The sequence below is a fragment of the Eutrigla gurnardus genome (genome assembly GCF_963514095.1).
Source record: "Eutrigla gurnardus genome assembly, chromosome: 22".
NCBI lineage: Eukaryota > Metazoa > Chordata > Actinopteri > Perciformes > Triglidae > Eutrigla > Eutrigla gurnardus.
This window is the reverse complement of record NC_139933.1, coordinates 5,109,567-5,130,374: the sequence shown is the minus strand read 5'-3', so window position 1 is coordinate 5,130,374 and position 20,808 is coordinate 5,109,567. Positions and strand designations below refer to the sequence as shown.

The window sequence follows — 20,808 nt, the reverse complement described above, 5'->3', positions numbered from 1 at the left end:
TTTATAACACACACACACATACACACGCGCGCGCACACACACACACTGATGGAGTATTCCGTCCGGTCTCTCTCGCAGTGCGTAATGTGCAAGCTTTAGTGTTTTACTCACCCCGGGTGCTGTCGCCGGCAGTCTCCGTCCGCTCGCGTGTCCTACCGTGTGATTTAACGGGAGAGAGGGCGAGCCGTGGGCGCATCCAGCCCCCACCAGCGCCATCCAGCGCTGCGGTCGCGGCACGCCGCTCTCGCGATACCGTGCCATCTTCCAGCTCTCCTCCTTTGGTGCGTGTGACGTAGGGGGTTACGCCGGTTATACCTCCTCGGCCCGATGCCGCCGTCTTCTGGGCGCGAGGCGCAAGGAGAGCGAGGCATGGTGGTGATGTCATCCCGTAGCTGACCGTTTGACCGTACCTCGGTCGAGCGCACGCGCACGCACACACACACACTGTGAACCTGCAACACGTGCAGAACATCTGTGCAGTGGCACAGTCTGAACACACTATCCACCGAGTTTTTTATTTTTTTTAATCACTTACAGAGACATCGATATGAGAACAGAATAGTTCACATTTTTAAGAAATGCACGTATTGGCTTTACTGCTAAAAGTTAGATGAGAAGATTGAGATCACTTTTAAAACAATATCTAGCTCTGCAACATTTAAAGATTCATCCACCTACGCCAGAACTCTTAAATACAGGAAGTGGCCAATCGGAATGTACCAAGTGTGGCACAACAAGGGGGGTTTGGGAGAATATTTGTGTATTTTTAGCTTGTTATTGGTTTTGTTTGACTTATTTATTGCTCATATTCACACCGACAGCTTCATCCTCCTGCTTTGTTTGATTTGTGGTTTAGGTGCTGTTTGTCTTTGTCTTACCTCTTTGATGCAGAAACAGTCCGGTCAGCTTGTTGTTGAGGCCCTATCGGACCCCCAAGCAGCAACTTCATTCATTTTGGAGGAAGAGGATTATAAATTCAGATTGTTTTGTCCAAATAGGCATTTTTTTTCTTTAATAATGAGATTTTGTTCATATCAGAAGCACGCAGACATTCTGTAAAGGGGAACTTTATTGCACAAATACATTGTTTAAGAGTGCAGAGTGCTCATCTATCACAACAGGTCTCACATTAGCTCACAGTATGCAAAATCATAGTAAGACTTAATCATAATTGGGGATGAATATATTCGAAAGCACACAGGGGAGGGGGAGGGAGGGGGATACTTTGTCCTTTTCCATCAAGTCAAGTTTTTTTTTTTTTTTTTTTTACTGTAATTAAAGTAGCCTACATATCACAAATGTGTTCCTGGGAGCCTCAACAGCTCTAACGATGTCAGCATACGTGTTGTAAATGACAAACTGTGCCTAATGCTCTCCTGTATAACATGCATGTGAGGCTGTGTTCTTGTGTGTGTGTGTGTGTGTGTGTGTGTGTGTGTGTGTGTGTGTGTGTGTGTGTGTGTGTGTGTGTGTGTGTGTGTGTGTGTGTGTGTGTGTTCATGAGTCCCGGTGCGTGCACTGCTCGCGTCCGTTCACAGGTCGTCCGTCTCTCCGTCGAAGGGGACGTCCAGGTCCATGTGGATGTTTGAGTTGTCCTCGCTGCAGATCCAGCCGATGGGCGTGCGGTTGAACGAGGGGCGCGAGCGGACGTCGGCCTGCAGGCTGGGCATGGCCTCCGGCTCCTCGGCGACGCCGAGGTCCAGGAGCTCGAAGGTCAACGCCTTGGGCACCCTGTCAAAGCCGCCGAACGGCAGCGCCGTCCTGGAGTGGAAGGAGAGAAAGGAATGGGAAGCTCAAGGTAACGGGCAAAGCAACTCGACTTGGTGTTTGTTTGTTTTTTTAACCACAAATCCATTGATTTCGTGGAATACAGAGATATGATTTTCATATATAGTGTAAGAGAACAGCCTGACCTGTTGAAGCTCTTGTACAGAGGCAGTTCCAGGTGCATCTGGATGGGTCCGGGCATGGAGGACCTCATGGTGGCTGTCAGCTCCTCGTTGCCCTTCATGGCCCGTTCCCATGGCGATACGTACGAGAGTGCATACTCCCTTCTGATCTTCTCCTTCTCCGCCTTCTCATCCTCCATCACTGAGACACACAAAAGGGGGAGATTAAATGAAACATCTCAACAGAAAACGTTTTTTTTTTTTAAGTACATCTCTGACCCAAACCTTCTTCTCTTGGCATCACAGGCTTTGGTGGAACAGGAGGGGCCATCAGCAGGTTCTCGAGGTTCTGCTGGAAGACAAAAACAAATGGAAGCTATAGTCTGATCAGAACACACACTCCCTTCCTCCTCGCCACTCTTACCTTGTTCTCGTTGGTCACGATGAACTTCTCGACCCTCTGCTGCCTCATCTTGAACATCTTGGAGCCCTTGTTGTTGTTCAGGGAGAGCTCCTCCAGCATGGTGTCCTTCGGCGTCTTGATCTTGGTGCCCAGGTCAAACTCAGAGGCCTCGGGGTCCGACTCGTCATCTGGCAGGAAGAGGATGGGCACAAAGTGAACGTACTGAATATGGAATTTCAGGTGGGTTTTTAATTTCATGTAATTTGCGCTGTGAATTTAAGGGTCGCATTGTATATGTCTGGGGCTTTTATTCTGAAAGGTAAGAATTGAAGGCACGGTGCAGCATAATATGTAATATATATGAAAATATTCAGAATACATTTCCGTGTGAAAAGGCCTTTAGATTAGAAGGATCAAGACCTTTTTTGCATATTTTTTTTGCCGTAAATATGACCAGCAGCATGTTAGCTTAGCTTAGCATAAAGACTGTGATAAGGGGGCACCTGCGTAGCTCACCTGCCATGTACCATGTTCACATCTAACCTGTGTGTGTGTGTGTGTGTGTGTGTGTGTGTGTGTGTGTGTGTGTGTGTGTGTGTGTGTGTGTGTATGTGTGTGTGTGTGTGTGTGTGTGTGTGTGTGTGTGTGTGTGTGTGTGTGTGTGTGTGTGTGTGTGTGTGTGTGTGTGTGTGTGTGTGTTGTAAGGGTTACTAGGCCAAAGCAATATAGAAGAAAAGGGCACCGGGGAATGTCACGGCTGGTTTTCTGGTAGAACTGTTTATGGAGGGAAATCCTTATAACACACTGCCTCCCTTACTCTCTCTCTCTCTCTCTCTCTCTCCCTCCCACTCTTCTCTTTCAGTGACGGAGAAACAGTGGATTTTACTGCCCCACGGAGCTCCTCATAAAACACTCTCCTCATCCAGCACATACACTCTGATATCACTCATAACACCTGGAGTCCAGCCATAAACCGACACACACACACACACACTCACACACACACACACACACACACACACACACACACACACACACACACACACACACACACACACTCACACACACACACACACACACACACACACACACACACACACACACACATCTATAAAGCAGGGAGTTGGCATTGCAATACTGCAGAGAGCTGTAAGCAGTACCTCGTAAATCAGGCTTGTGCAAGTGGGTGTGTGTTAAGCGTGGGTGTGTGTTAAGCGTGTGTGTGTGTGTGTGTGTGTGTGTGTGTGTGTGTGAGAGAGAGAGAGAATAATTGAGGCTGCTGAGCAGAGCGAACTCTCCTGTGGGGATATTGATTAGAGTGTTAATTCAGAAGAATGTGAAACCGGAGCCGGCTGCTGACCGGGAGGAAATTGGACCGACTGACAAAGGCAGGAGCTGGACAGACGGACAGCATGCAGGCGTGGGACAGATGTCAGAGCGCTACAGTGGCACAGGGACGACGGATAGATGAGCGGGGCATTAACCGGGGAGAAAAATAAATAAATAAGGGATAAGCAGGGTAAGCTGCTGGCTGTCTGAAAACAAGCCGGTGGAAAGATACAGATGTGACGGTGAAAACGGCAAAGGACACAAATGGGGAAAGACATCAACAGGAGAAGGGGGGGGCAGAATCACCGGGTGGCGTTGCCTCCATTGGTGACAGATTTGTGGATCTGCTCCGCCATCTGATAATGACCCACATCCCTCCAGGAAATGCCACACTCATGTTATGTTATGTTATGCGTGATATTGTGTTACTGCTTCGAACGAGTGCATGTGTGTGTGTGTGTGTTAAATCGTTATATCATAAGACCCCCAATTTACACCCAGGCCGTTCGTTTTACACACACGGACTGTGCCGATATCAGACACCACAGAGTGGGACGCACAAATGGATTTGACATTAACTGGACTGGATAATCAGATCACACGGGAGGTTGACGAAGGTCTTCGAGGAAGGGTGCAAATATGTGATCCATGTGTGTGTGTGTGTGTGTGTGTGTGTGTGTGTGTGTGTGTGAGCGTTTTACCATTTTGACTGACGCTGGACAGGTCAGTGATGATCTTTGTGGCCTTCTTCCTTTTGTTAGAGGGGGCAGGAGTGGTGATAGGCATGGCTACAGGACAGAACAGAAATGATGACATCATCAACATTTAACAGTTTTTAAAAACAGCTATCTTTGCAACTGCCTAACGCACCAAAAAATACACCCATTCACTCCAAAAAGAGTAAGAAAAAAAAAAGTATAACAATTCTTAACTTTGGACCAACTTTTCTTTTGTCAGAATACTCCAAGGTCAAAAATAAACTTTCACCTTCAACAGAACTTGAAATGTTTCAATTGAACCCTTGATTTATTTAGATTTAAAGGTTTAATGCTGCATTCATTAATGTTTGTCTATCAATATTGGAACAATTGAGTAACGCGAAAGGTTTTACCTGTAACGAAAAACGACGGATGTTTTTTAGCTTCTTTCAGCTCATTGTTTTGGTTTTAAGGCATGCAAGCTGGTGAACTAAGTGGAGCTTTAAGCAGCAAAAGCTAAAGAAAGATATTTCCCTCAGGAGTTGGCTAACTGTTTACTGATGATATATATATATATATCATATTAAAAAGTGCTTCTGGTGTGAAGCTGGGAGTTAGCCATTCTCTACCCTTAATCCCTTGTTTATTAGGGTAACCATGATAACGAAGGTCCCCTCACCTCAACAAAGTCATTTTAAACCTACAATGTTTCCCTATCTCCACTGTGACATCATAAAACAGATTTTCAACAGTGATCTGTAATTTGTGAAGGCACTGACACATTGTATCATCCTGCCAATGAGATCAGATCAAAAACCCTTCTATGTGTTCAAGAGGGCAGATACAAACAACGTCTTTTGGAGTATAAATCATTGCTTTATCTTTTGCTTATCTTTGTTGTCAGAATGAGAAAAAATGTTGATACAATAAGCAGCAATGAATACACCAGTGTGTGTTAATTAACACCTAATTGGCAGGACTTGTCAGACAAGTTTTTAGCACTCACTCATTATTAACATAACATACAGTTTCACTGCTTTTACACAGGTATGTATTTTTTTTCCTATAAAACAGTCTATAAAGCAGTATGCTCTGAAAATAAATTGATCTGGTTCGATTGATTCATTAATTAAAAACAAACATGAATTGATATTAAACTACAAGAGAGAAGAACATTACGAGTTCTTCTCAAAAAGCTCTAATGTATCCGGCCTCGCGGGAGTCCAGCAGAGAGAATGACCGAATTAGCAGCAGTGAAATGTGATACAACAAAAGTGTTAAACTCTTCTATTTCTCACACACACACACACACACACACACACACACACACACACACACACGCACACACACACACACACACACACACACACACACAAATCTCAATCTTGATTTCCAAGATATTTTTCTGTGCGATGAAGTCGCATGTCACTTCCCAAATTCTAGCAAACTCCTGCAGGGATCCTCGCTTGGTTCCTAATTAACTTAAGCCCACTTTAAACATGGCGTCTATCCCCCCCCCCCCCCCCCCCCCCCCCCCCCCACCCCCACCCCGCATGCCCTTGAGGACACTAATTCCCAGAGGCAGGCCGTGTCTCTCTTGACTAACCACTCAAATGGGGGCCGGCAGCATGTCGCTGTCTATTCCACAGGTCGAAAGCAATTATGTAAGGCTGGAGGTGAGTCCCACTACAAGAGGAAGAGCTGGAGGGCCCGTCGACGGAGAGACAGTTAATGTAATTGCTTTTCATTCACTGTAATTGAAGCCCATTTCCTAGCCTGGGATTGAGTCCCGTGCGAGCTATTTTTACGTATCCGTGTTCTATAGCGCTGTAGTGGCCGGGACTGTATATGATATGCACAGACGCACAGATTTGCACTCAAACAGCTTTTCTTGGAGTCCGTGGGATTAAAAAAACTGGAGATTACAGGTGCATTTGGGTGTTCTGGGAATAGGCAAGATGGAGGCTTTGCCGATGGTGGTGAGAGGGCCCCGGGGTCCTGTTACCGCCTCTCTGGGTGTAGAGGCACTCCTGTACCCCCCTACGACCGGCCTGTTTTAGCTCCTGATAAATCTCGAGGGGGACAGCTGGGGAGGAAGGGCATCAGTAAGCACATTCCCAAATACACACATACATCCATACCCGTGGACTAAAAACTCCACCGCGGAGGGCCACATTCCTCACCTACCACGCCGTTGGGTGCAGTCAGAGCCGGTGGAAGGAAAGGTAAAGTACCAGCTGGCTCTCTAGTTCAGATTCACTTTAGATGACATTTCAATGAAATGACTCGAGGAATTGTAGCTCTGTTAAACTAGGATGTAAAGCCTCGCTTGAACTGAAGTTCTGCGACTTTTAACAAAACAAAACAGTCAAATATATAATATGAAGTTGAGCATCTGCTTCTGATTCCCTCGCTCAATAATTCATCCGGTTACAGATGCAGGTGCATCTCCCAGTCTGCTGACCACAGGAGAAATTGAACCCGAAACATCTCCTTTTTTGACTGAAAAAGCATTATTTGACATGAGATTTCCTATATCGAAGCTGTCACACATGATCACTAATGTCTTACCTAAAACCCAGGTATCCACAGGTCCCGGGAAGGTCCCAGAAAAAGGGGGTTGCTCGGAGGAAGAGGAATATAGATTCCCAGGTAGATTTGTGTCCTAGAGCTTGTATTGTACTGCCTGCCCTCCTCTTCGCCTCGGAGAGAGTGAAACCCTATCACCAGGGCTGCTCCGGTGCTATAGACCTGGCTTCAGGAGGGTGGGGGGCTGTGGTGGGGTTGGGGAGGGTAAAGGAGGGGGTGGGTGTGGTGTACCAGTTAAGAGTTTGTTAAGAAGAGTAATAACAGGAAACTGATATGATAATGCAATTATGTTTTATTTAATCCCTTAACTTTTATCTGTAAAAGAAAATCATAGAAACGACTAACATCTTAGAAAACGTCCCTTTTTTTAGAATAATACAAGGCTATTTGAAAATAAAAGATAATGAACAGTTCACCACCTTCTTCAGCATGACGCGGCCCGTTCTCACCCGTCAAAGGGCGTCAAATGCCAACGCTTGTGTATAAACACACACAGGACTTTCCCCGAGGAGACAGCTGTTCGTGTCCAGCGTGATATAACAACAACGTGTTGTTTGTCTTTGTGTTTCACCTTCGCTTTACGAACGTAAATATTATGTAACACAAACCACCATCTTGTTGACATTTATTTCCTCCCCCTCCCACAGAGTTTTTATACATCCTTCTCCAGCCGAAGCAATAACAACAAAGCGGTTCGACTTCCTGCCTTGCAGTCGAACCTGTATCACCGTGTCAGTCACAGCTCCTCGTCAGTCTCCTGTTTTCTTAGATGCAACTCATAGCTTTTGAACATCAACGTCGATTACTTTTGTGCAATTGTGCAAAAATCTGCTGGGTCACTTTTGAGTTTTCGGATTGATCACTGTGTGAAAACAATGTGAATTTGGTCGTTCAGGAGTTGGAAGGGACAAAAAGAAAAACAGTCATCACTAGTGTCTTAACTCATTTGGCAATAGATATATTGTTATTATAATAATTTTAATTAAAATCTTTAACATTATTACTTAAAGGAAGGCATTTCAATTCACCCTGAGGGAAACATGAATGAGAATACCAAATTTCATGAGAGGATAATTGCATGTGTGTTTATCTGCTGGACGAAAAGGACAGAGAATCACCGAAATCTACAGGATTGGCATCAAATAGCTGTTGAAATTCAGGGTCAACCAAACAACATTGCTGTTTATTATGACGTTGAGCCAAACAGATAAGTTAATAATCAGAAAAAAAATGACGTATGATTGATTGATGCACGTAGGAGTAACAACGACCATTAATTGTCTGTTTTCTGACCTGCCCCTAAACCTTGACCCTTGACCCCAAACACGCGGTGAGAATAAAGAGCTTCTTTGGCAGAGCAGCGGGAGGAAGCAGGATGTCATTAAAAACATTAAAAAAAAAGAAAAAGTCATCAGAATTAAGAGTTTAGCACTGGGCCAAATAGCTGGAGATTAACAGCTCCAAAAATAGGGGGAAATGGTGTGTGTGTGTGTGTGTGTGTGTGTGTGTGTGTGTGTGTGTGTGTGTGTGTGTGTGTGTGTGTGTGTGTGTGTGTGTGTGTGTGTGTGTGTGTGTGTGTGCAATTGAGTGTGAGACAAATGAACAAAGGAGAGCGAATGAAAGAATGAAAATCGTAGACATAATTTGGTTATTTCACCAAGAGTTGAAAGAGCCACTTCAGTCATTACTGTAAGTGCAGTTACAGCGTTTATTTTAGAAAATACAGTGACCTAGTTTGTAGATAAATTAATCAGGATTTCTGTGTGTGTGTGTGTGTGTGTGTGTGTGTGTGTGTGTGTGTGTGTGTGTGTGTGTGTGTGTGTGTGTGTGTGTACTTCACTAGCACAGCACAGCTAAGCTTACCAGCAGACCTGAGCAGGACTAAAGTTAGCGGCTAAAGTTAGCTCCGCGTGTCACCTGATCCGAGTCAGGGGTCGGAGGTTAGATCCCTTTCTATGGCCGTGGTTGGGTTTCATCAGGTGGCTCTCATTAAACCGACCTGAAAAATGGAGGCCAGCAATCCCGCAAGTTCTCCTCTGTGATGATGAGATATTGAATGTATCGTATTTTGAAACAGGATTACTAAATATCCAATAATTAAGAAAGAAAACGTATTTCAAGATTATAAAATGATAGGATATAAAAATGTAAAATTTTGTATCACTGTTAAATGTTACTCACTTCTAATTTCTAGTAAAATCTGTGATGAGATACGGGATGATCCATAAACTGTAGTGGTGCAATATGTCTGCATGGCAAATCCTACAGCGCCTCCATGTGGTGAAAGTTAAAAAAAAACACATTTTCCTGATGCCTTTTGACTATCGCTTCGAAGACCTGAATCCTGAGAGAGCAAATTAAGCGATTAGATGAGTTGTGAACACCTAGAAACTAATGGGAGGAGGTGGAGACTCCGGAGCAGCGTGGGGAGCGTGTAAGAACAGAGAGAAACAGAGTGACAGCTGAGGTGAGTCATGTCTATTTTTATTCAGCCACATGTCTGCGTGTAAAACAGCTAAACGGACATGTTATACATCTCTCGTTTCATATCAGCGGATCAGAAATCAAGGCTACTGTAAAAGGATTCCCTTCTTCACGGCAGCTGTGCTCTTTCGCCCTGTGAGAAACTACAGAAAACAAAAGCACACTCTGATACAGCTAAAGAAAATACACTCATCAAACACAAATCCCTAGACTAACAGAGGGGGGAAATTACAGTAGTTACTTCAAATTTGTTAACCGTTCTGATATCGTTGCATGGCAACAGGATGTTTCCAGAGTTATGAGTCACATCAGGACCGTTCACACCTCATCAGAAATGGCTTCTATTATGTCACTTCATCTGTGCTTTCCTTTCCATCTTTTTCCCCCACGCTCGACCACATCTCTCTCACAACGGTCTCGTCTTTTCACGTCCTTTATTCTCCTCGTCGACCTCATTCTTCATTATTCGATACAATATTTACAGAACTTCATTTTCAGTTTTCTCCAGCATTCCTGTCTTTTAAATCTCACATCTTTTCTCGGGTTTTCCACGCTACGTTTCCTTTGCAAAAAAAAGAAAAAGAAAAAAAAAAAGTGTTCCCTCTAACAACAGCCATTGGATAGATGAGGCGACTGGATTAAATGTCGGGGATAAATGTGCTACATGTGTGGCCAAGCCAAACAGGTCTTGTGATAAAACGTAGCAAAAAAAAATTGAATAACAACGTTACAATAGCAAAAAGCACATTGACTTGTTTTAAAAAGTGTCGGTTTAGTCCAGACCAGAGTCGGTTCAGTGCGTGGTGGATCCAGGGCGCCAGACGCAAGGCTGCAGACCCAGATTGGAAGTGCTGAACCTGGGCCTGGGGACCCTGCTGGGTTGAGTGCTTGAGGCCGGCCGAGAGGCATCGCCGTGGCCATGGGGACTCAGATCGGGCGCACTCTTAAACTGCCTGTTGGCCTGCGTGGCGTTGGAGGGCTGCAGGTGGGAGAAAGTAGGGACTTGATTTGGAGCAGGCGTTGGGGAGAAGGTGGGGAGCTTAGGGAGGGGAGCGTTGGGGGCAGGGGGAGGCGGGGGAGACAGAGGAGCGGTGGCCCACTGAGGTTGGTAGGGTTGGGGTTGAGGCTGATGGGGTTGGTAGGGGGCGGGGCCAACTGTGGGTGGAGGAGATGTGATGTCAGAGCGCCACATTGGTTGTCCGAGTGTCGTGGCTGATCGGGGTACAATGACTTTGAGGGCGGGCCCCGTGGATGTCGGCGGGGGCGTGGAGAAGCGTTTTACCTCATAGACACGCGCTGTCTTCTGAGGACCGCTCGTCATTCCTCCCCGCTGCTGATAGGTGGAGGTCTCCATGGGAACCCCACCCCCATAGCTGAACAAAGAAGAGTTGAGCTGGTGGGGCTTGTGGCTCATAATATCCACAGCTGTAAGGCCCGCTTTCTTCCCTTTAGCTCCAGCCGGCCCAGACTTTGCCACCTCAGACTTCTTCTGGGCCTTCAGAGGGCAGGAGGGAGAGAGAAGCGGGTTGTAGCTGATGGGGGGAGGAGCACGGATGCTGGACGAGTACTTCCAGGTGGAAGGGAGAGAAGGCGTGGGTGAGGACTCCCTCGTGTGGGCGGGAGAGTAAGGCACGGCGGCAACAGAGGGGGAGCGCTCCACGACGTACCGATCCATCCTGTTCTGCCTGCGGGCAAACAGCTCACCTCCCTTCCCCGCCAGCTGTGGCACCTGGGGGGTTTGGGGTTTGGGAGCTACAGGAGGCGGCTTGGGTCTCCGCTGGGCCTGCATGAAGTTGCAGGCCTCTGCCCCGAGCCTCAGCCAGTCCTCCTCAGGCCCTGACTCGTGTCCAGTCTCCCCACTGGGGGCAGCTCCAGACTCGGCAACGGGGGCTCTCCCAAAGTGGTCATCCATGTTCTGGACCATCGACAGCAAGTCCGGGTTTGGCGAAACGTCCTTGTTCTGGACTGCACAAAACATCGGCTTCTTGTTGCTACGACGACGGGCATCGTGCAGGATGCCGGTGCGAGCGGCGGGAACGGAGATGCGCTCCTCCCGCGTCGCCAGTGAATCGGCGGCGGGAGCCTGGGGCAGTGATGCTGTTCCCACGGCAGCGTGGGAGCCAGGAGTCACTGCACCTGTCGTGTTGATGTAAGGGTGAAGAGATGGAGATGGAGGAGGTTGGGTGGGGGGAGGAAGAGGAGGGGTGGGCTGGGCATGGAAGGAGATCTGAGTAAGTTCGGAGGGGTGTGGCGGGGAGATGGGAGAAGCAATGAAGCTGCAGGGAGGTGGATAAGGAGCAGGGGGGGAGGTAAATTGCTGGGGAACTGGAGGGGAGAAGGGTTGAGCAGGCGATGGACAGAACAAGGTACTCTGAGCAGCAGCAGGAGAGAACGGGATGGAGGGGGAAGCATACACTGCGGGCTGATGGGAAAGTGTTGGTGGATTTGTGGCAGGCCGGGAGAAAGGTGTGGAAGACAGAGAGGAGGGAGGGGAGAGGGCTGAGGGGGGAGAGTTCACAGAGGGCGGAGTGTTGCTGTTGTTATTTCTGGGAGGGATGTACAGAGAGGTGCTAGACACCGCTCTCCTTGCATCTGGCCCCGTCGGATGACGAGTAGGTTGGAGAGTTACCATGGAGACGGCCGCCACTGGTGTGGTCGCCATGGCCACGGCCGTCGGTTTGGGTTGGGGGGGTCGGAACATCACAGAGGTTACGGATGCGCGAGAGCTAGGGCCCGGGGTGAAGGGGCGTGCAGTGCGGTTCAGAACACTTGGATTGAGGTGGTGATCTGAGTCTGTGATTGGGCTAGGACTAAGATTAGCGTTAGGACCAGGATTAGGGTTAGGACTAGGATTCGGGTTGCCGTGTGGCCCATTTTGACTTGGAGGGGGCATCTGAGAGGCCGGGTTCAGAACAACACTAGCCCGACTTACTGCTACCGACCCACCATTGGTCAGAGCCACAGCTGGAGGAGACATATGCACAGGGTGGTTACTGATTGGCTGCTTCGCGACGCTGCTCTCCAGCCTAGAGCCCTGATAGGCTGAGCTCTCCAGCCCTGAGATCTCCAACCCTGGGCTTTGATTGACAGGGGTCCAAAGTCCTGGCGTCTGATAGGCTGAGATGTCCAGCCCTGAGCTGTGATTGGCTGGTGTTGTCGGCGTTGTTGGAGTAGTCGGCGTGGTTGACGGGCAGGCAGAGCTCCTCCTGTCCAGCAGGTCTAGATAACCAGTGTCCCACGTGGGGTCAAACGATGCCGAGAACCCCTCCTCTGAGTCGCTCAGGATGGAGCTTCCTCCTTCCTCCTCCGTCTCCCCTCCCGTGTCTCCCTCTGTCTCCCCTCCTCTGTCTCCCTCCGCTTTGCCGAAGCAGGTCAGCGTGTACTTCTTGGCCCTCTGTCGGCGCTTCTTGAACATAAGCACCCCTTTCGAGTTGGGGTTGGGAGCGTCAGTCAGCAAAGAGGCAATGGAGCGGCATTTAGTACGAGCTTCTTTCACCTGTTTCTCCACCACACTCTCCCCACGCTGCAACTCTGCAAGACAGGAAGAGGAGAGGGAGAGAGAGAGACCAAAATAAATGTGCTGAAGGTGAGAGGGAACAAGGCACAGCGCCGACTGCGAGCAGTGGCTGATTTATACAGCATTATCACAAGGAGGGAGCTGCCGGGAGGATTACCAGTGACAGACAGGAGTGTGTGTTGTGGATTTAGAACAAAGAATTTCCCGCTGCTCTCTCCAGAGTTGAGTCACACACACACACCCTGGGAAGATCAGAGTCTCTCCTGCACAAATGTTCGTTTCCGCCGGTGTGTGTGTGTGTGTGTGTGTGTGTGTGTGTGTACGCGCCAGCATGTGCACATGTGTATCTCTGCTAAGTCCGAGGCTATTTTTGAGTCGTTTCAGTACCTTGGCTCACCTCAGATGAATATCCTCACAACATAACTAACGTCTGATGCAGCTTCTGTGCACCCACATCCACATTGTGCATTCCGAAAAACACACACACACCAAAATCAAACTTGATATTTCAGTCGCAAAGTTTAGCGATTTCCTCAAACACCTGACGTAACGAGGTATAACAGTCTACAGCGATGCTACACTCTACTTAGAGGGAAGCTAAATGCTGCTTAGTTATTAGCATATTAGCATTTTGCTAAGTAGCACCAGACACAAACAAAATGCGAGGCTGAGAGGGATGTCCTCGTCTGAATATTTATTTTGTTGACTAACGCTCATAAGGTTATGTTGACCAATCAATTAGTTGATATATTTTTGAGATTATGAAAGAATCACACAAAAACACCACTTTTATATATTGCATTTACCGGAATAATTAATCATTCATCATTTTCTTGGAAATTACTCATTCAGCATGAAAAAAACAACTTAAGAAATCATACTTGACCAATGAGAAAGACATCTACGGTATAATTAGTTATAATAGAATACCAATAGTGTTGTATACATTTGGTTTGACCCCGTGATGTCACTAGAGGAGCGATTTAGAGATGTCAAAACATCCTCAGGGGAAAATGTATTTCCACAAATCTGCTTTCAAGACATTTTACTGAAAACCACAAATGTATACTTTGTGGTGGCACAAGAGGAAAAGTCACCAAAGTCATGAATATCTGCAGAAAAGTCTGCAGAAAAGACTTTGAAAAGTCCCTATCTGTCCAATAGGAGCTGACCAGTGTTGTCATCCCTCGACTTAGAGCTATCACCGCCAGACATAACTATAAATAATTTGTAACTTCTGCATTATGTATCCCACAATAAGCTTCAGGTAGAGAGAGCCCTACATCTTCATCAGGATCAGCTCAAGTCCATTACAGTACAACAATGAAATACTTTAGAGATCAAATAAAACAAACAAAATTTAAAATGAAAAGCAACATTTGCAAACCGATCTCATGCGTCTTACCTGCGTACACGGTGCGTTGGACTGTGCGTCCGCCTACGTCTGAACCTGAAGGAGCTGTGAGGTCCCTCATCTCACAAGTGAGTGTCTGTGTGTTTGTGTGTGCGCACGTGTGTGTGTGTGTGTGTGTGTGTCCTCAAACTCCCTCAGACCCTCCCACACACACCCTCACAGTTCTGCTCTTAGTGGGGGAACCGTTTGGTCTCTGTCTTCCAGCTCTTCTCTGAGGACACAGCCCATGTAAAGACCTTTGTCTGAGTCCAGCAACCCAAACCAACACATGATGTCAACCCACTATTCCTGTCTGTCTGACAGGCATCAAACACCTGTCTCACACACACACACACACACACACACACACACACACACACACACACACACACACACACACACACACACACACACAGGCACAAGTACAGGAAGACCCCTCACCAGAGGATATTTAGATATTTAGTGTCATTCAGTGTGTGTGTGTGTGTGTGTGTGTGTGTGTGTGTGTGTGTGTGTGTGTGTGTGTGTGTGTGTGTGTGTGTGTGTGTGTGTGTGTGTGTGTGTGAGTTCATAAAGCCAATTATAGTTTATAGAGGAAAGGCTTGGTCATAACTCTTTCCTGATGTGACGTTCTCTGCTGCTGACACTTCACACCTAACAACCACCGCACACACACACACACACACACAAACTGACACACAACTCTATAGCAGCACACCTAACAATCCAGTATATGTGTGTGTGTAACGTGAGAAAGGGCAGGTCCCTGAACGCCTCAGTCGTCATTCATCCAATAGTAAAGCCTAAGATAAAGTCATTCAGCCCTTTAGCCCCTTGATGTTCTCCATCGGTGCGACATTCGCTCTGATGAAGTCACCATTCAGTCAGCAGCTATTCAGCGAGTCGGCCCTCGCCGCCGCCAGTTCTTTGACGTAGGTTTGGCGTGTCGGGGCCTGTAGAGATTTTGTTTACCTTGGACCCTGGACAGAGCCGTGCTAGCTGTTTTCCCCCTGTATCCAGTCATTATGCTAAGCTAGGCTAACACCCTCCTGCAGCTCCATATTTACCATACAGATATCACAGTGTTTACAAGGGGCTGCAAATACAAAGTCATCATCAATGAATCGAGAGGTTTTGAATCTTTTCTGCTTCATGTGAAGCAACATTTACCCTCGTTTGACTGTTTCAATTGAATACTTTTTGAGGCCTGAAGGGATAACAGTAAAAATGGTTCAATTCTCTTATTTCTTATCCCATCCCTCACAAATCTTCACCCACGACTTTTCAGTTTAGTCATTTTGTTTTCCAAGTTATAAAATGCCAGAATCTGTTAAAAAACACATCATAACATTCTACGTACAAAGGGGACGACCTCGCAAAGACTGAAATAATAATAATTATAATATTGAAATAATAATAATAATAATAATAATAATAATAATAATAATAATAATAATAATAATAATAATAATAATAATAATAATAATAGAGAAAAGCATTATTTCCCTACATTTGAGAAGCTGGAGCCAGAGAATGTTTGACATTTCTCTTGTTTAATGACTTCATTCAATTTCTCTTGATTGACTAATTAACTAACCAACTAATCGACTAATCATTTCAGCACTAGAATCAAAGACATTTTACAGTATGAAGCCTACGATGTACACACACACACACACCACATATTCAGCTGTGTGGCCTGTAAGTCAGTCACGTCCAGTCTGTCGATCAGAAGCTTCAACGCCTATAAATACAGCAAGTGAGACAAATGCTCCGAATACAGACAGAAGAGAAGGGCCGCTGTTTCAGGGGACAGGAGGGGGGAGGAGGGGGGGAGGAGGGGGGAGGAGGTGGAATACCTCCGCCGGTATCTGGTACATCTCACCCCGTCACCACCAGCCTGTAAATGTAACTGGATGCTCCAGTTTGAGGGAGTAACCACTAGAGGGGGATCTAGCTATGGATATGTGTCAAGACTGATACAGCTGATGCCTTCTGAAGTTTCAATTAAAAAGCAAAAACACTGCGGTCAAGACTAGAGTTACTTCCTGTTTCTGGTTAGCAGCTGGTTAATCATCCTCAAACCATCCAACAACCAATTTGTATTAAGTGCCTGGAAGTGAACATAAACCTGTCATGCTGCAACGGACTATGTAGAGTTTTAACATCAATGAAACATTATTTTTTTAATAGTCACCATTCACTGATGAGATCATAGAAGCCTCTAACATATCTGAATGGTGCCGTTTTCAAAAGGTTTCTCCCATAAAACCTGTTTTATTCCCTCAAATAGGACACCTCACCTTCCTGTCAGGACCTTTCTGATGTTTCTTGCTGTGTGTTTGTGTTGAAAGTGATGTCAGTGACTGGTAAGGTGATATTCAAATGTGATTTAAATGATTCTTTGTTTAAATTAGTATATTTTTTGTGAATTAAATCATATAAAAATAATATATTTTTTTAATCTAGCCATTTGGCAGTACCTCCGCAGAATGTGGTAGCAGACAATTGTGTTCAAATTCCTTGTAAACCCTTAGTCGTCTCTGGATTGTGGTGTCGTCGTGCTGTAGTTTTGTACAAACATCTGTACTCACTAGCCTGACGTGCTTTTTCCATGTAGGTGGTGGAGAGCTCGTCGCTGACTGGCTTCTGTGGTCCCACCATGGGCACCAGGTGTTTACCGGAGCCCGAAAGCAGAGCCTCTCTCGCCCGTTCAGGAGACACCAGTGGCGGGCAGGTCAGCCCGATGCAGCCCCCGGCCTCCTGGAAGCCGCTGTCCCCTTCACCCTCCGCTTCCATCGACCCCTGGTCAGGGGTCGGTGTGAGTGTGTGAGGGGTCAGAGTGTGCGGGGTGTGAGCCGGGGTGGTCCAATCGGTCTGGGGCTGGTAGATGAGCTCTCTGCGAGGGACGCCGGGCAGAAACTGACCGTCCCACTGGCCCTGCGTGGAAAGCCCTGCATCTGTGGCGCTCTCATACCTCAAAGGAAAGACAGAATAATGATGTTGTGTCTTTTTGAAAAGTTTCATAAAAGAAACCTTTGACAGGATGTCCCTTACCCGCTCATCTCTGAGGCCTCCTCCTCTTCCTGGTTGTCATAGCGTGCAGGTGAGCGTGCGTGAGGAGGTGTGCGGCGTGGCCGACGGTGCGTACGTGACTGCGTGTCTGCGTCACTGTCCGTCTCTCCGTAGTAAGCCTCGCTGTCCGGAGGGGAGGTGACACCCATGGGTGCCCCAGCGGGGGAGAGGAGGGAGGCATGGTGGGAGGACAAGGGGGCCGCGGAGGAGTGGAATCCAGAAGAGGCTCTAGAAAGATACAGACGACAAGTTGTGAAAATGCGAAACATGCATCAGTTCAATTGTATTTGGGGCCGTGCATGAGTCTGTGGTCTGACCTATTAACCCTCAGGTTGAGTGTAGCGCTCTCCATATCGATGAGACTCATGGCCTGGGCATGACTGAGGTCTGCACACACCTGGTCGCCAATGGCAACCAGCTCGTCATGCTCCTTCAGTCCAGCTCTGCACGCTTTGCTGCGCCGGCGTACCTGCATAGAAGGAAAAGGTGTTAATAGCTAATATTTATACTTGGCTGTGGTAAAAAGCACAGTAAATATACATGTTGTCTACTTTCACACCTGATCTTCACCTTCCAATAGTTATTTTAACTGTCAATGTCCATTTAGAATGAATGAGCTGAACGCAACACACGCTGCATCGGTCGATGCAGGCTCACGGCCAAAATGGTTTTAGAAATTCTTCAATAACATTAATATTTCATACAAAGAGGCCTTAAAGGCCATAAAAAACACATTTCTCATCCGTGATGTGTTCCTATAACTTTACTTGAGTCATTATTTTTCTGACAACTTTTTGCCTACGTTTTAAAAAGAAAAACTTGCAAAATAAATACTCAAGTAAAGTACAGATATCTGAAAATTCCACTGAAGTACATTAACAAAATATTTGTACTTCATTACTTCCCACCTCTGGCAAATGCTGCGCATTAATTCCCCTCTGGATAAATCTAGTTTTATCTTAATGTTGATACTTGATGTTGACTTTAAACCACCTCAGGGGCCATATTATGGGCAGTCATCCAGATTTTTACTTTAGCATAGAAAAAAAAACAGATTAAAAGTTTTCAGCAGCAGGCAGCTCTCCTCTACTGCCGGCCATCTTCGTCCCTGTATCAGAATAACTCGTGAAGTCATGCAGCTGTTCCTGGAGGTCGCTACGAGATGATGTCATAGGATCCTTCAGGAAGTAGGGGGGGTAGGTGATAGATGGGAGGCTAGTATTCTTGTCCATGCATTTGCAGTTTCCTCTATAAAGAAGAAGATAAGGTCCTAACATATGCACATTAATACACACACACACACACACACACACACACACACACACACACACACACACACACACACACACACACACCTTATCACTAGTGAAAAAATGTTGAGAGGAGGAAAGTGTGTTCCCGCACCCACTTGGACCCTCAAGTATTTGACTTTATCGGTATCTCTTGACCTAATTATCCCAGTGTGGCGTCACACAGACACATGTAAGGGCAAGCTTTCCCACTAAGACAAATGTACACACACACACACACACACACAGCACACACACAGCACAAATGAGCATCATGAAAGAGGGGGTTTGAACAGCTGCCTCACTGGTCTGGAGACCGGGGGGGGGATTGCCTGTCATTCACCATATGTTCCCCCACATACCAAAAATAAAACCTTGCAGGAAAAAAAATCCACCACATTCCTAGACAGACTGAGAAAGACAGGCGCTACTGTGATGGGAAGCGAAATAATACGTGCAATGCCAGAAAGTGTGAGTGTGTGTGGCCTTTTTTTTTTTTCCACACTCAGCTTCCAGCTCTTCTTAAATTAGCTATTCTGATCCTCTAGTTTGTGCTCCATTCCCAATCAGGCTTATCTGAGATATGCCAAACCAAACACACACCAACAAGAAGAAGCACACAACCATCAAACTCCCATCAAAGGTCACCTCATCTGCTTGGAAATCCGGGATAAAGAGAGGCCTTTGGTGCCAGAGCCACGCCACCTCCATTTTGAATCAGGCTATGACCAACCGGCCAACTCTTCTTTTTTTTTTTTACAGTGTGAACAAGTTCGCATTCCTCCTCTCCAGAATAGATTTTCTTATTAGAGACAACATTCTGGACTGTCAACAGATATAAACACAGACACAAAAAGCTTTCGGAGGAACCAGGGTGGAAGAAGTAGGAATATTCTGGGGCTTCAGAGTCAGATTATGTCTATTAAATATGTGGACGACGACTAATCTGAAATTGTTGACTGCGTTTGTGTTCATGTGCACAACTATTAACAAATGCAATGTTGTGCTCATATAGATACGTGATAATGTAGATTGTGGACTCTTATGCACCAAACACTAGGTTTCTGATACTGTACGATCGCCAGCAGGATGCTGTGATGAACCCGGAGACGTGTCTTCATGCTGTTCTTCGACCCACAAACCCAACTAAATCACAACGGGGGGGATTCAATCTGTCTGCGGCCAAATGAGCGTAAGATTGCAGTATATCCGAGAGGTACTGTTGCAGAGGGAAGATTACTTGGGGTCAAAGAACGACTCGAGTGACAGTAGAAAAGTGGCATGTTTCTTTTTGGAGTATACTTAGATATAGAAGTTTGATTCTAAACATTTCATTATGACATCGACAATCAAACTAATCCCTTTTCATTCAACGTAATGTCATTCTTGCCTTTCAACAGCTAGAGAGGACAAACTACGAGTGAAAGTACTTATGAAAGAAACGACTGCTTGTATTCGGTTCTTTAACAACCCTATAAAACACAGAAATACATAATAACAAACACAGCAGACTACAAGACCCGGCCTCAGACCGCAAATTAACAGCTGCGTTCTCGATTAAACCCGTCTGCTCATGTTACCACCTTGACAGTAAGTTGACATACCGTATGCACACACACACACACACACACACACACACACACACACACACACTGTACCTTGGCCACCTGTAGAGGTTGTTGCTGCTCTGCTCCTCCCTGCAGTCTGAAGCCCCACGGAGAACCTCCTGAGAGGGAGACCACAATCTCCTCCGCTACCATCCCTGCTCACAGCCTGCTGTGTGTGTGTGTGTGTGTGTGTGTGCGTGTGTGTGAGAGACCGTGTTTAAGTTCTTCACTTCCTCACACACCGCGAGAATCAGTGAGAGGGCGTGAGGATTCTGCCTCTCCGTGACCACGACAAATCACTCCACCCATGAGGAGACAGAAGGTGGCTGGCTTTCATCCGCTTACACGGGAATGCTGTGTTGGAGGGTGGGCACCCAGGAGGCTGAGAAGGGGAGTGTGTGTGTGTGTGTGTGTGTGTGTGTGTGTGTGTGTGTGTGTGTGTGTGTGTGTGTGTGTGTTCATCCCCTCTCATATTCAACACTTGCCATGTCACTCTCAAGCACTCTGTACAGATCAGGACGCTTGCTGATATACC

The 20,808-nt window shown here is 46.6% G+C and overlaps 3 protein-coding genes across 6 annotated transcripts in view; all 3 read right to left on the bottom strand.

The window, feature by feature from the left end:
- Positions 1-235, bottom strand: part of usp54b (ubiquitin specific peptidase 54b) — a 37,001-nt gene extending 36,766 nt beyond the window's left edge. The window contains exon 1 of the mRNA XM_084001956.1: positions 112-235. The gene's annotated coding sequence lies outside the window, so the exon portion shown is untranslated. The remainder of the gene's footprint in view (positions 1-111) is intronic.
- Positions 236-1,039: 804 nt separating this feature from the next.
- myoz1b (myozenin 1b) lies at positions 1,040-7,051 on the bottom strand. Of its 4 annotated transcripts, none has more exons than XM_084039676.1 (6): positions 6,891-7,051; positions 4,323-4,409; positions 2,314-2,480; positions 2,169-2,238; positions 1,914-2,091; positions 1,040-1,761 (listed from the first exon to the last, which is right to left on the bottom strand). In XM_084039676.1, the coding sequence occupies exons 2-6, from the start codon at positions 4,405-4,407 to the stop codon at positions 1,533-1,535; spliced, it is 729 nt and encodes a 242-aa protein (XP_083895802.1). In that variant the 5' UTR covers positions 4,408-4,409; positions 6,891-7,051; the 3' UTR covers positions 1,040-1,532. The 4 variants fall into 4 exon arrangements, with proteins under 4 accessions (XP_083895802.1, XP_083895804.1, XP_083895801.1 ...); XM_084039678.1 differs by having other exon boundaries at positions 2,175-2,238; positions 6,891-7,050; XM_084039675.1 differs by having other exon boundaries at positions 1,041-1,761; positions 2,169-2,241; positions 6,891-7,050.
- Positions 7,052-9,371: 2,320 nt separating this feature from the next.
- LOC311032696 (synaptopodin 2-like protein) lies at positions 9,372-20,612 on the bottom strand. The gene is made up of 5 exons (XM_084039662.1): positions 20,325-20,612; positions 17,695-17,846; positions 17,360-17,605; positions 16,897-17,279; positions 9,372-12,923 (listed from the first exon to the last, which is right to left on the bottom strand). The coding sequence occupies exons 1-5, from the start codon at positions 20,424-20,426 to the stop codon at positions 10,186-10,188; spliced, it is 3,621 nt and encodes a 1,206-aa protein (XP_083895788.1). The 5' UTR covers positions 20,427-20,612; the 3' UTR covers positions 9,372-10,185.
- Between the last annotated feature and the right edge of the window lie 196 nt (positions 20,613-20,808).

Bases quoted from the DNA above. Each gene is read 5' to 3' on its own strand.
- myoz1b (XM_084039675.1), bottom strand. From the start codon at position 4,407: ATGCCTATCACCACTCCTGCCCCCTCTAACAAAAGGAAGAAGGCCACA. The intron at 2,481-4,322 runs GTAAAACGCTCA...TCTTCCTGCCAG, and splicing joins GTCCAGCGTCAGTCAAAATG to ATGACGAGTCGGACCCCGAG. The intron at 1,762-1,913 runs GTCAGGCTGTTC...CTTCCACTCCAG, and splicing joins CTGTACAAGAGCTTCAACAG to GACGGCGCTGCCGTTCGGCG.
- LOC311032696 (XM_084039662.1), bottom strand. From the start codon at position 20,426: ATGGTAGCGGAGGAGATTGTGGTCTCCCTCTCAGGAGGTTCTCCGTGG. The intron at 17,606-17,694 runs GTCAGACCACAG...GTATCTTTCTAG, and splicing joins CTCAACCTGAGGGTTAATAG to AGCCTCTTCTGGATTCCACT. The intron at 17,280-17,359 runs GTAAGGGACATC...CTTTCCTTTGAG, and splicing joins GAGGCCTCAGAGATGAGCGG to GTATGAGAGCGCCACAGATG.